Source organism: Nomascus leucogenys, chromosome 17 (assembly GCF_006542625.1).
Source record: "Nomascus leucogenys isolate Asia chromosome 17, Asia_NLE_v1, whole genome shotgun sequence".
In the NCBI taxonomy this organism is placed as follows: Eukaryota; Metazoa; Chordata; class Mammalia; order Primates; family Hylobatidae; genus Nomascus; species Nomascus leucogenys.
This window is the reverse complement of record NC_044397.1, coordinates 33,759,767-33,774,350: the sequence shown is the minus strand read 5'-3', so window position 1 is coordinate 33,774,350 and position 14,584 is coordinate 33,759,767. Positions and strand designations below refer to the sequence as shown.

Sequence of the window (14,584 nt, the reverse complement as noted above, 5' to 3'; positions counted from 1 at the left end):
TCATCCCTCTCTCTCATCTCGTTTTCCTTGTCCGTATATGGCACTTCTGCGATTCTGGCAACTTTGTTATGGGTCAGTGGAGCACACCCGTTGCACAGAACACGCCTAAGGGCTTTGTCTCTTTGAGAAGTCCCTCCCTTGAACTTGCACGATCGAAAGCTCTTAACTGAAAAAAACTGGTATTGCACGCCTGTGTGTACAGGTGCTTGGTGTGGACACAGCCCACGGTTTCATGCAAACCACTCCTCAGTCACTCAGGAGCCCAGAGCCTCGCAGAGACAGGGGCCAAGACAGAGGGCGACGGCGCGCTGGGCCCCAGGGCCAGCTCTGCTCTCCCTTCCCGGGTTCGGGGCCACACTCTCCCACCCAGCGGCCCGAGGAAGCGGGAGGACCCCAATCCCCGGGATCCGGGCCCCACGCGCCCGAGGCAGGCGGGCGGGCGACGTAGCGGCGCACCCCGCCCCGCCCCGGCGTACGTGGCGGGGGCGCGCACGCACGCAGGTGCGGGGGCGCGCAGGGCCTGGCCGGCACGGCGGCGGGCGCGCGCGCGGCTCGGGGAGGCGGCGGCAGCGGCGGAAGCGGCGAGGGCGGCGGGCGTCCGGCTCTGAGGTGGTGGAGGCGGCGGCGGCGGCGGCGGCGGCGACTCGGGACTGGGCTCGGTTGGGAGGAGCGAGGGTCAGAGCGCCGCAGCGAGCGCCGATCTCCCGGCTCGACCATTCGCCTGCCGCCCGGACGCCTGGGCCGCGGAGTTTGTGTCCCGGCTCGGACCCCGGCGCCCAGCCCGGAGCCGTAACCTTGAGGCGGCGGCGGCGGGGCCGGGCCGGGCCGGGCCGGGGGGCGGCGGCGCTGGATCCGCGGCTGCCCGATCGTTGGCGGGAGATGTCGAACCCCGGGACACGCAGGAACGGCTCCAGCATCAAGATCCGTCTGACAGGTACGGCCGGCGGGAGGCCCACCCGCGCCCGGGCGCCCCCTCGCCCGCCCCGGAATTCCCCGCAGGGCGCCCTTGGAAGCGGCCCTCCCCCACGCCGGCCGTTGTCCCAGGACCTCGTCACCCCTTTCGGCGTGCGCCCCTCGCTTCTCCCTCCCGGCCCCGCCCCCTCGCTGTTGCCCGGCCCCGCCCCCTGGCCGCTCGCGCCCCCTCGGTCTCGCGTTCCCTCCTGTTCCCCCGCACCTGCCCCCTCGCATCTCCGTCCTGGCCCCGCCCCTCTCATTTCCATTCACGACCACGCCCCTTGCATCTCCTTTCCCCGGCCCCGCCCCTCGCTTCTCTTTTCCTGGCCCAGCCCCTTGCATCTCCTTCCAGGCCCTTTCCATTTCCCCTCGCCTCTCCCCGGCTCGGCCCCTTGCCTCTCGCTTCCCTTCCTCTCCCTAGCACCTGACCCCTCGCTTCTCCCTACAGGCCCCGCCCCCTTGCCGTTCACCTCCATCCCTGGTGGTCCTCTCTCTTCCCCACCTTTTCCCCCGCCCCCCGCACCTGACCCCTCACATCTCCCTGGCCCCGCCCCCTCTCTCCTCTCTGCTCCCGCCTCCTTACTTTCTGGCCCCGCCCCCTCGCTTCTCCCTGCGTCCAGCTCTCTCGCTTCTCTCTGGTCCCACCCCCTCACTTCTTTCCTAGCATCGGCCCTCACTTCTTCCTGGTCCCGCCCCCTTCTCTCCTTTTTTTCTCCTCCGCCGTTTTTACCCCCTCCATCCTTCTCCTCGCTTCCCATCCTCTCCGCCCACCTGCCCCCTCGCTTTTCCCTCCTGGCCTTGCCTCTATTCCCCTGGTCCCATCCCTCACTTCTCACCACTTTCCCATCATCTCTCTTGCTTTCTTGTTTCCCCTCCCACCTGCTCCCTCCCCTCATCCTCCTGGTCTTTCCCACCACTTCCAACCTATTTTGCTACCTCCTCTTCCACTTGCCCCCTTGCTTCTCCCCTCCTGCCCCGACCCACCCTCTTCTCACTCCCCCATCCTCTTTCGTTTCTCCCTCACCCCCCACACCGTCCTCCTCCCTGCTTCCCCTAGCCCCGCCCCTCACTTTCAGGCCCCGCCCTAATTCCTGCCTAGCCCCGCCCCCTCGCTGCTGTCTGGCGGGGCCTCCACCCTTTCTTTCCTTCAGCCTGGAATTCCTCAATCCTATCTTGTAGCTGCTCCCAGTCCTGCTCTCCTCACTTCCCCCTGGTCCAGCCCTCTTCATTCTCAGTCTGGGCCACTTCCTGTCTCTCAGGCCAGACCGCTAGCTACTTTTGACTCTGCTTCTTCAATTTTTACCTTTTCTGCATGTTGTTTCACCATCACCCCCACACTCAGCAACCCCGAGCGCCCGTGAGACTCTGATCCCTACTCCCACACTCACTGGAGGCTTTGGAAGCTGCCCACACGCCGGCTCCTTGATTCATTTCGTCTTCAATGAAAAGTCCGTGTTTCCTGGGTGGCTCTGTAGTGCCACCGTCAAGGGTGAGCGCAACGCTCTGCCGTGGGCCTGCGACTTGGTGGCGCGGATGTGATGCCAACCTGTCTCCCCCCGGGCTCCAGAGGTTCTGGAACAGGCTGCATCCTCGTCTTCCCTTTCTCACTCTCATTGGTACTACTCTCTTCCCAGTTTCAGTTCATCCCTAAAGCAGGATGGCCGTGTTGCAAATGTGGCTCTGCTCCGGGACTTTCCAAACTCGAATATTTCCAGCTCTCGAAGGAAACTAAAAAGTTCATTCTAATCCCTGTCAGGGATTTTCCCCTGGATTTTTCTGTTCAGTGGCTCAGTCGGGTGAGAACTCCAAAGTCCTGGTCTGGTCAGGTCCTTTCAAAGAGAGAATGAGCGTTTTGAACACTTTATGGCAGATGCGCAGCCATAAAGTCATCGGTAAAATCCATGCAAACAATAGGTAACTTTTTCTTAACTAAAATTTACTTTGAGAGCCCATAGTTGTTGCATGGCCCAACTTTTGTCTTAAGAGAAGGTTTTGTTTTTTTGTATAAAGATATCAGATAATGATTTGGACCCAAACCCAGACCCTGGTTTTGTAACGTAAGAGGTAGTTTCCCCTGGGATCTTTGCTTCTGGGGAAATACATTTCTTATGCCAGGGCTGATAGGAAACACTTCTCACTTTGTAGATACAATGTAGATACACTTTTATTTATGTGGTAAGATAAAAGTAACATTTTTGAGATTGTAATACTTATAAAGCTTTTAACTTGGTTCTGATTTACAACTCAGTCTGTAACTGACATCAGATTGGTTTCAGGAATCTTGTTAAAAGCGAAAGCGACTGATTTTGTGTTAGAAATATGATGAATGTTTTAGAAGGAATAGGTTTTAATTGAAATGTTTATGTCTGGTATATATATATTAATCAATCCTAGTTGCCAAGCCTGGGCCTTGAAAGAGAGGACTTGGTTTGTCCTCCTCCAAAGTTATTTTTGGATTCAGGAATTTAGATTATCGAAGCAAGAATCCTTTAAGGAATTTTTGGATGACATTTGATAGGGAAGGATCAGGTGCTGAGTGTTCTTTCTGAAACACCTTTTCCCTTTTCCTTTCCCTTTCAGTAGATGTTATGAATGGTTTGAGAGGATTTGTGAGTGTGATCACCCTTACAGTAGGATTGCGGTTTAGCGGTGATGGTGTATACATGCAATGCCAGTACGTGGAACCTTAGTTTACCTTGAAAGGTTTGAACTAGAAATTTGTTGACAGTGGAATAGGTTTTAGCCTCATCTTTCTGGTTAAGGGAAGTTTGAATTCTCACTTCTGGGATGTTGAGTAGCAATCTTTCAAAAGTTGAATACTTTTGTTACAGGTTTCAGAGTTTATTTCCATGTTTGTTATTTGAAAAAAAAAAAAAGGACTTTTAAAAATGAGGGATATTTCAACCAGTCAATGAATACACATAAAGCGAAATTCAGTGCAAAGATAGTGAAGATGGCCTGGCGCCCTGGCTCACACCTGAATCCCAGCACTTTGGGAGGCTGAGGCGGATCACGAGGTCAGGAGATTGAGACCATCCTGGCTAACACGGTGAAACCCCGTCTCTACTAGACATACAAAAAATTAGCTGGGCGCGGTTGCTCACGCCTGTAATCCCAGCACTTTGGGAGGCTGAGGTGGGGCGGATCACGAGGTTAGGAGATTGAGACCGTCCTAACACAGCGAAACCTCGTCTCTAGTAGAAATACAAAAAATTAGCTGGGTGTGGTGGCACGCACCTGTAGTCCCAGCTACTCGGTAGGCTGAGGCAGGAGAATGGCTTGAACCTGGGAGGTGGAGCTTGCAGTGAGCCGAGATTGCGCCACTGCACTTCAGCCTGGCGACAGAGCAGACTCTGTCTCAAAAAAAAAAAAAAAAAAAAAAAAGATATTGAAGATACTACATTTAGAACTTTGGGGTCCACGATTCTATTTGGGGGTGAATAGGGCATTAGATTTACATTTAAGAGACCTAGATTCTAGACAGATTTCTCATTAACTACATGTTACGGAACAAGTTACTTAACCTTTTTGGGTCTCAGTTTCTTTATATATCAAATGAGATTTCAGCTCCATTATAATACTCTTTGATCCTCCTTCTCACAGGATATATCAATTTAGCTACCTACTTATTTCAAATTACTGTTGGGCACTTGGGCTTACTGGTATTCTTAATCGTGATATTCAGAAAATTGTGTTGGAGTGTAGCACATGTGTTTGACTTATGCCAAGCATTAATTTTGTGTATTGATTACCTTTATGACTGTATTTCTTCATGTGGGATTGTTTTTGAAAACTGTTGGGTAATATGTTGAACTGCTTTGGCAACTTGGTCTAAACAGTAGAAGAATCTTTGAGCCTTTATATTTAAAATAATAACATTTTAACGAATGTTTTTGTGGTATTTTAGTAGGAAAATAGTTTTTAAGTGGTTTCAGTAGGTTTGGGGGCATAATATATCCAGAATCAAGTGATCTTTGTTAAAGAGCATTATCTTGTAGTCATTGGAGTTCACTGGCAAATCAAACACTTTAGAAACATTTTGATTGAAAAATAAAGCAGGATTTGCAAAAACTTGAATGTTCTTATCTGGTACACAAATGAATCCCAGACACATTGTTTAGACCACTTTGGGTAAAAGAATGGAATTCGGGGTTCTACAGTGCTCTTCAAGAAAATTAAATTTTATTGTAATGTCAACCAATTAGTTGAAATACCAAGTGCCTAAAGTTTTTTGTGCTTTTATGCATTGAAATACTCTCAGATTTCCTGGTGTTTTTATATCTTTTGGAGCATGACTGCATATTGTGAAGCAAGAAAAACTCTTAATTCCAAATAGAGAGGAACAAAGAGACTTTCCTTGATAGCATGTGGAAATATGAGGTTGTTTTTAAAATTGTAGCTCATGGGATGTAAGGGTGACTTGTGTTTTGGCATTCAGATGGTGCAACTTTGAGTGAAATAGTTGTAGTAATAGCGGTTGATGAAGTTGATTGATCAATTACAGGTGTGTCAATTGATTCAAAATAGTTAAGTTTCTCAAGAAAGATTAAGAAAATTGTTAAGACTGTTGACTTTGTCAATTTGTACCAGCTAAGAACCTCACTTATGTAAGGCAGGCAAAACTTTTGTTTCAAAAACCATATAACACAGTTGCTGTGATAAGATGGAATAAGTGGTCAGTTTTTAGTTCCCTTTGCATTTACATTTTCCTTAGGGTCTGCCTCAAGTTTAGGAAGACACAGTTAAGGCAGTTCTTTGAGATGAATTATTGGAAGGTGTAGGATGGGTTAGAACAAATGCTGTTGCAAAACTTGACTTGCAATTATACTTTAAGAAGAATCACATTCTGCCAAATGGTGGTTTTTGTCATTGATTTTGTGATTTGATCACATTTGTGTTGCCTTTTAAAACAACTTTCTTTTTTCAAATCCATTTTTTTTCCTTTTAGTCTTCTTGGCCCACCCAACTGACTTTAGACATGAAATCTTTCATATGCTTTATTTCTATCTCCATTTTTACAGTAGTTTTGATTTATCAAACTAGGATTTTTTACTTCAAGTCCATCTGTCAGAGTTTAAAACCTCTAGTCTTGCAGTTACAAAAGTCGTTTCTGAATGTTGGGTTTTTCAGTCTTCCACACATTTTCATTTTCTTGGTTCAGTCACAATGTCAGGTTCTAGTGTGGAAAATTGGGTGAAAGAAAGGAGGTTTTGGAGGCTGTGTTATTTATGAAATATTTCCTCATGGATTAAGAAAGAAAAAAAGACAAAAAGACAAATAATGTTTCAATATCACCTTAGTGATCCAGTTAACTAGACTGGCTGTTTTGTACAACATCGTGGGCACTGGTTAACAGTTAAAATAGCTGAATTGTGCATTTTATTCAGTGGTTCAAAAAAGCCTCAAATGGATGAAATAACTTGGTATCTTCGCCATGCTCTGATTTGCTGGGTAAGAAAGCTAACTTTTAGGATGCTTATTTGGATCAATTTTTTATAATTTCAAAACCATTTTAGAGGCTAATTTTTTTTAAACAAATAAGGAATATACACTTTTTTTTTTTTTTGTCACTGAACGTTTTAAATTACTGGTTTGTTATTTTGTAAGTGAGTTTGTAAGTGAAAGCCTCCAACTTAAATTAGCTTCTTGTCCAGGGAACTCATTCTGACTAAGTCCCTAAGGCCTTTCTAGTTAAAGGAAAGCCATGGAGCTATGTTTAAAAAACAAAAGCACATAGCCATGGGGCTTGGGCATATCTTCTTTTTAAAATGTCACTATTACTTTTTGTCTCCAGATGCAATTTAATCCATTTAGATATTTAAACCAAGTGGAATGTTGTTTCCACATTTCTGGACTAATAGGGGAAAAAACCCTTGTATTGTTTTAAAACAAGGCTTAAATAATGTATAATCAGCGCGTCTGGTGACGCGCCCCACTCTGTAGTTCCAGCTGTGTTCACCTCCACTGCAGCTGAAAGGAATTCTAATTGGCTGAGGAATGTCGGCAACATCGTTCATCACTGAGCAGGAGCCTACCCTCCTGGCTGCTGGGTGATGCATTTCAGATGTTTAAAGCTCCGGAGCCCAACTTGCGGCTTGCTTTCAGGAGTCTGGAAGAGCCTGTCGCGAAGCTGCAGATTGTAGATGGCAGCCTGCGTTCTTCTTTGTATGTTGGGCATCCGCTGAGTTCTCTAAAGGGCATGGTGCTTTCCTGTGGTTCCAACACTGGACTGGGGATCAGAAGGTCTGAATTTGATTTCTAATTCACACAAGTACCACAGTGAAGAAAGGAGAGGGGGTGCATAGAATTACAATCTTTTCATGATTCGGTTTTCCTATCTTTAATGCCAGAGATCTGTCTTTTTAGATCACAAAAGGACCTGCTAGAGATGGATTAAATATTTTAATGGGTAATTATGAATTATTTATAGAGTAGCACAATGTTAATACGGTCATAAATTCCTGTTATTTCTTATTCCTAACTAGCCAGGTAAATAGTAAAGCTAATAATGTACTCTGACATTGAAGAAAATCTATAGAACCGGTTAATAAACATGGAAAAATAATACAATGAATTGATAAATTATGTATTCAGAAATTCCTTAGAGAAATAGTGTTAGAAGCCAAAACCAGCATTAAAAATAAAATATTTTTATTTTATTTTATGTTTTTCCCAGGCCAGGTAATGTGCCATCGGACAGCATCATGTTTATTTTTTGTTTTGTTTGGAGACGGGGTCTCGCTCTGTTACCCAGACTGGGGTGCAGTGGCACGATCACGGCTCACTGCAGCCTTGACTTCCTGGGCTCCAGTGATCCTCCCACCTCAGCCTCCCGAGCAGCTGAGACCACAGGCATGTGCCACCACGGCCGGCTAATCATTTTAGATTTGGTAGAGATGGGGTTTCGCCCTGTTGCCCGGCTGGTCTTGAATTCCTGAGCTCAAGCAATCCACCTGCCTCAGCCTCCCAAAGTGCGTGGATTACAGGCATGAGCCACTGCACCTAGCCAGCATCATCTTTAAATGATGAAATTGTGGATACATTCCCATTAAAATCAGGAACAATGCAGGGATATACACTGTCAAGATAGTTATTATTAATAACTAGAGAAAGACATCAGAAAGCAGGAAACAAAATTGCTGTTATTTACAGACGTTATATCTTTAAAAGCCCAAAAGATCAGCTGAAAAACACTTATAAACAATAAAAAACTTTAGCTGGATGGAAAATTTCTCCATGGCAAAAAAATAGGATAAAATCAACATGCAAAGACAAACTAGGAAAAACAATCTATAATGGATATGAAAGTGAAAGTCTGGGTTCCTAATATATAAAGAGCCTTCAAAATCAATTAGGAAAAGGCCAGTACCTAATAGGCAAAGAATGTGGACAATTCACAGAAAAGAAAATGGAAACGGATTTGAAACATGTGAAAAGACAACCCTATTTTCTCTCTTCCTTTTTCCTTTTCTGTTTTAGAGATGGGGTCTTGCTCTGTCGCCCAGGCTAGGCTAGAGTACACTGGCGTGATCATAGCTCACTGCAGCCTGGAACTCCTGGGCTCAAGCGATCATCAGCTTCCTGAGTAGCTGGGACTACAAGTATATGCCGCTGTGCCCTGTTCTCTCTAATACCCATTTTCTTTCTCTAAAAATTTATTTTTAATTGATAATCAGCCCTATTCATACTAAACAAACTACAAATTAAAAGAAAGAATGAAACAATTTTTCATCTAGAAGAGTGGCAGATCAAAGAGTTTGAAAATCTTCTGTGAGGAGACAAGGGTGTGGAAAAACAGGTCTTTTACCTTAGTGGTTGAGAATATAAATTGATAGAGTAGGTACTAAGAGCAGTTTGGCACTGTCTATCAGATCATAAATGTTTATGCTGTTTGATCTAGCAATTCTGCATGTAGGACTTTTTTCTTACGGGTGCTTTCACACATTTATGTAAAGTCTGGTGTGCAAAATCATTGCAGCATTGTTTGAAATTACAAAAGACTGAAATCAATGTGAATATGTATCAGCAGGGACTAGTTAAGTAAATTATCGTGTATCCCCAATGATGTGTAGCTGTTTAACATAATAAGATAGTGTTTTATATTCTGATATGGAACATTCTCCAAGATATATTATTGAGTGGGGAGAAAAAGCATGATTCAAAACAGAGGCTAGTGTGTGTACTATTTGAAAAATAAAACAAGAAATAAAAATAAAGGGGAATCTGTAGATAGGTCTGTATAGAATATGACTGGAAGATGTTGACTGTTGATTTCCTCTGAAGAGATTCTCCTGTTCTCCTCTTCAGAGGAAAGAGAGAGAGAGGAAAGAGGGAGAGAGGAGAGAAAAGAGAGGAGAGAGGGGGAGAGGAGAGAAAAGAGAGAAGAGAGGGTGACTTTTCATTATATGCCTTTTGTAATATTTAATCTCCTCCCTTCTCTCACCCCCTTGAGCATATATTGCTTTTCAACAATTAAAAAGATTAAAAAGCTCTTAAATAGATAAGAATTTCCTAGGGCAACTAGTAAGTACACTAACTGCCAATAGTAATTGTTTTGAAATATAGACATTCTGAAAAATAAAAATGATTGTGCCAAATGTATTTTAAAAGGCTAAAATATTATAGCATTTCAAAGTACATACTCATAAGGACTTCCTCACTAGGAAGATTCCTGGGTTCTACAGAATAAAATTCTTGGCTACTTGTCTTATAGCTCTGAACAGACTTATTTTCCCAGAGAGTATGTTTATTATATAATAGTGAGATGCCTGACCCCCCAAAAAGCTTGTTCTATCATATTAAAATAAGGCAAAATGATTACTTTCAGATTAAGAAATTTGGACTCCTTAGATCTTGTTTATTCAGTGAGTTCTTTAAAAAACTGAGGTCTTGGTTCTGAATAATAGTGGTTTACATAATTTATTTAGAATGTCATTTGGGGTTATCTCTGACCTATTTTTATAAAATAATCTCGTCCCTAAAGTAGGAGTAAAATGCTCATTTGCATAAGTCAGTAATCATAATTTAGTATTTTTCCAACTATTTATAGTCAATGTGTTTGCCATGAACTTTTTTAAGGGATTGTTTTTAATTTTAGAAGTGCTTTAAAAAGCAATATTGGCATCTGGTTCTGTAGCAGTAGAAAACATGGTACCTTCAATGTCATATATCGGCTTTTTTCCCCTCTTAGGTCTTTGGCGTAAAAAAATCCAAAGTTTACTCAATTTTATTTCTACATATGTTACCTACAAATTCTAGAGGTGAGACCTGCTTGCTGCCTGTTCATACCTGTCAGTGATACTAATGCCTCACGTCTGTACATTGTTTCATAGTTTCCAAAGGGTTCTCACATGGTTCCTCACTTGAGCCTGGTGAGGAAATACCTGTAAACATGGGTAGAAGTTTTAGTCCCTTGTAAAACTCTGGTATAATATCAAAACCAGGAAATTGTTCACAGATTCCAAGGATTGGGGAGAAGAGAAAAATAAACAAATTGCTCAGGTGTAGAATTTGCAAAAAAAGCGAAACAAAACCAAAAAACTCTGTAAATAAGGCACGTTAAGTCTTACAGAGCGAGACAATGTCTCAAAAAAAAAAGGGGGGGGGGTAGAGAAGCACTTTTCCTGATCTAGATCAAGAAATAGAATATTGCTGGTGCTTGGAATGTCCCCGCAATCCTGAAAATACCTCATTCTCACTTTCTACCTCCCCGAACCCCCTCTCAGAGATAACCACAGTCCTCACTTGTAACAGCCTGTTTTTGAACTTTGTATTAATCGAATCATACTGCGTGCAACTGGTTTCTTTTGTTCAGTGTTATTTTTGTGAGATTTATCCGTATTGTTATGTGTGGTTATACATCAGTCATTCTCTTTGCTGTTCAGTATCCCATTATGGGCATATACCATAATTTATCCCTTTATCTGTTGATGGGCAGAGTCCTTTCTAGTTTTGGCTTTTAAGACTAGTGCTGTTTGGAATTTTCACGTATGTGTCTTTTGGTGAGTATTTGCATACCCTTCTGTTGGGTGTGTACTCAGGAGTAGAGTCACTGGACTGTGGAATAGGCATATGTTCAACTGCAATGAAACTTGCCAAATGCTTTTCCAAAGTGGTTGTACCAATTTACATTTTCCACCAGTAGCGTATGAGAGTTCCAGGTGCTCCTTTACCAACCTGGGTGTTTTCTTTTTCATTTTAATCCTTTCCTTGAGTGTGGATTGGTGCCACATATTGTGGTTCTACTTCCTACTTTCTCCAATCTGTACCTTAAATGGCAGCCTTAGAAATCTTTTTTTTTTTTAATTTTGAAGTAGTGATAGATTCACAGGAGATGGGAGAGAAATGTACCCGAAAGTCCTGTGTACCCTTCACTCAGCCTCCCCCAGTTTTAGTGTTTTGTATAACTGTGGCATAATGTCAAAACCAGGAACTTGTTCACGGGTTCTAAGGATTGGGAAAAAGTAAGGGCAAAATAACACAAGAAAAAGACCCGGGAAACTAACTGTTTACATTGGTGCAATCCAGAGCTTAGTCAGATTTCACCAGCTCCGCGTGCACTGTGTGTGGGTGTGGGGTGTGTGCGTGTGTAGCAGTCTATGCAGTTTGATCCCATGTACAAATTCATGTCACCACCATTGCAATCAAGATGCCCAGCTGCACCACCAGCCCAGCCTCCTTGGAGCTATCCCTTTCTAGCCGCACCCACCCATCCCCAGTCCCTGGGACCCTGGTAACCACTAAACTGTCATCCCCAAATCTTTTAAGAGTATAAATCAGATCATGTCATTTCCTTCCTTTAAGCCCTCCAGCAGCTCCCTACTCAGAATAAAATCAAACTCCTTCTGTGATCCTGCCCTCTTCCTCTCTGGCCGCCTCTGTGCCAGGTTCTGCCTTATTCTCCACCCCAGTCCTCAAATATGGCGAGTTTAATCCTGCTTAAGGGCTTTTGCATGAATTATTTCTGTGTGTGTGTGTGTGTGTGTGTGTGTCCGTGTGTCTGTGTGATGTTATAATACTCTTCCTCTCGACTTCTCAATGGCTTCTTCCTGTCATTCAGGCCTTCAGCCTAAATAAATATCATTACCTCAGGGAGACCCTCCCTGACCATCCCTTCATAGTCGCTCCCTCACTCACGATCAGGCAGCCTATTCTGCTATCTTCACAGCACTCACCACTTCATGGTATTTTTGTTTGGTTGTTCGCCCATCATCCATCTACCGCTGTCCAATAAATTTTTATTTTCTGTCTCTGCTCTTAGTCAAGTTCCGTGAAGCTAGGGTCCTTGCTGTCTGTTTACTTCTGTATCCCCTTCAACACTACTTGGCACCTGCTGGTGCTCATAGATACCTGGTGAATGAGAGAATTAATGCCCTCCTTGTTTATTGGATCTCCTGGTCGCCTCTGAGTTGGGCATCGGAGGACACCTCTCCTGGAGGCAGCATTGCATTCATAGCCACTTCTTGTTGATATGATATGAGCAGGGATTAGAGATCAAGCAATTACAGGTTGTTGTCAGCCAGGCTTGGGGTTTCTTTGACTATGTGATACCCTAAAAGCTCAGTCTACTCTATCTTCGGCTTCTGGGCCATTCCAGGGGCTTGAACCAAAGCCTGAAATTTTAATTCTGGAATTTGGCCCATCTTCATAGCATTTGCTTTCCTGGTCTTTTCCTTAGCCTCTCCCTCAGGGCTGTTGGGGATAACTGGTTGGGCTGGAGAGACACTATTCATGTGCCCCTTGCTCAAGCTTTGCGGTTGCATCTTGAATAACGTTTCCCATTTTCAGGCTGTGAATACTGGACCTGAGTGCTTGGGAGAAACCTGGGGAAGGCTTCTTTTGCTCACCCTACCCCACAGCCTTATCTCCTGCTAAGTCGACCACTTCCCTCCCTTTCTTTCTTCATCCTATCTCTTGGTAGCAGAAAACCTAGGTTAAATTGGTTCCATAGAGAGAATTTTAGTGAATTCACTGAAAAGCCCAAGCCATTCCAATGGCAAAGCAAGGACCTGGTTTCTCTCTGTATCTCAGTGTTGTGACCTCAGCACCATTCATGACCATCTCTTCCCCTTGTGCTCAAAAGGTGGCTGCCAACAGCTCCATGGCTGTTTGGTTGCAGCTTTAAATCCAGCAAAAAGTTAAAAGTCTGCTTCTTCAGCAGCTCAGTCCTGGGGTAGAAGGCCTGGAGTTGAATCCTCTTGTCTCATTGGCCTAATCTGGGTCAAGTGTTCATTGCTGAACCAACCGCTGTGGCTGGGATGATGGGATGTGCTCATTGGACAATTAGGTTCCATCTTTGAATCTAATCAGGGGGTTAGTCCCACCCACAATACAGACTTGGGTTATTTGGGGGAACAGGAATATGGATGCCAGGTGGGCAATCAATAAATAACTAGATGATACTGATTGTTTTCTTTTAAAATTTATAATGTTAGCTTCATTATGCTGAGTAAAAGGAAGGTACAGATACCATTTAATGCACTTCTGAAAAAGAAGTATACCTTCTTTGTGGTAGTATGAAGCAAAAGATTTGGTAAAAGTGCCAAGAATTTTTGACCAAGGGTTAGGAGTGGTACCTTTATATGTGAACTTAGCCCCATAAATTTTGTTGTCAATTTGTATTGCAGAATGTTCCTGGATTGTTGTATAATGTTATACGGGACTTTTTGTTTTTCTTTTTGGAGACGGAGTTTCACTCTTGTCGCCCAGGCTGGAGTGCAGTGGTGTGATCTCAGCTCACTGCAATCTCTGCCTCCTGGGTTCAAGTGATTCTCCTGCCTCAGCCTCCCAAGTAGCTGGAATTACAGGCATGTGCCACCGTGCCTGGCTAATTTTTTGTATTTTTAGTAGAGACGGGTTTTACCATGTTGGCCAGGCTGGCCTTGAACTCTTGACCTCAGCTGATTGGCCCGCCTCAGCCTCCCAATGTGCTGGGATTACAGGTGTGAGCCACTACGCCCAGCCTATTTGGGAGTATTTTTAAACAAAATTCAGGTACAGATTATAGGAATACATTCTTAAATTATTTCTCTAGAGAGAACAGGGCAGTTTTAAGAAAGAAAAGTACATGCTGATTGTCTGTGAATTGAATTCAGGATGTGTAGAAAGAAAAATAATTTAGTTTTTATGCAATAATATGATTTTTATAGGATAAGTGATTACCAGCCCTACCCTATAATAAATTCTTTGAAGTAATGTCTGTTCTTGATATCTGGGGCTCTGTATTTTCATTTCTATATTCTTTAAAAAAAAAAAAAAGTTCTCGTAAGATGCTTTGCTGAAGTTCGAACCTGTGTTCCAGGAATGGTTGAATCCCACAGACCTCCAAGCTCTTCTGTCTGTGGAATCAGTGAGGTGGAATGATTAAGGGCTGGACTGGAGCCAGCCTGTGCCTTTACACAAATGACATAATTTCTTAGTTTCCTTAGCTATAAAAATGGGGGAAGGCTGGGTACAGTGGCTCACACCTGTAATCCCAATATTTGGGGAGGTTGAGGTGGAAGGATCACTTGAGCCCAGGAGTTTGAGACCAGCTGGGGCAACACAGCAAGACCCTATCTATACAAAAATAGAAAAAAATTAGCTGGGCATAGTGGTGCACACCTGTAGTCCTAGCTACTTGGGAGGCTGA

At 44.0% G+C, this 14,584-nt stretch overlaps 1 protein-coding gene across 3 annotated transcripts in view; it reads left to right on the top strand.

Moving 5' to 3' along the window:
- Positions 1-547: 547 nt before the first annotated feature.
- Positions 548-14,584, top strand: part of SMURF1 (SMAD specific E3 ubiquitin protein ligase 1) — a 116,292-nt gene continuing 102,255 nt past the window's right edge. For all 3 annotated transcript variants that reach the window (XM_030796109.1, XM_030796107.1, XM_030796110.1), the window contains exon 1: positions 548-934. In XM_030796109.1, coding sequence (XP_030651969.1) covers positions 880-934 — 55 coding nt within the window. In that variant the 5' untranslated portion in view covers positions 548-879. The remainder of the gene's footprint in view (positions 935-14,584) is intronic.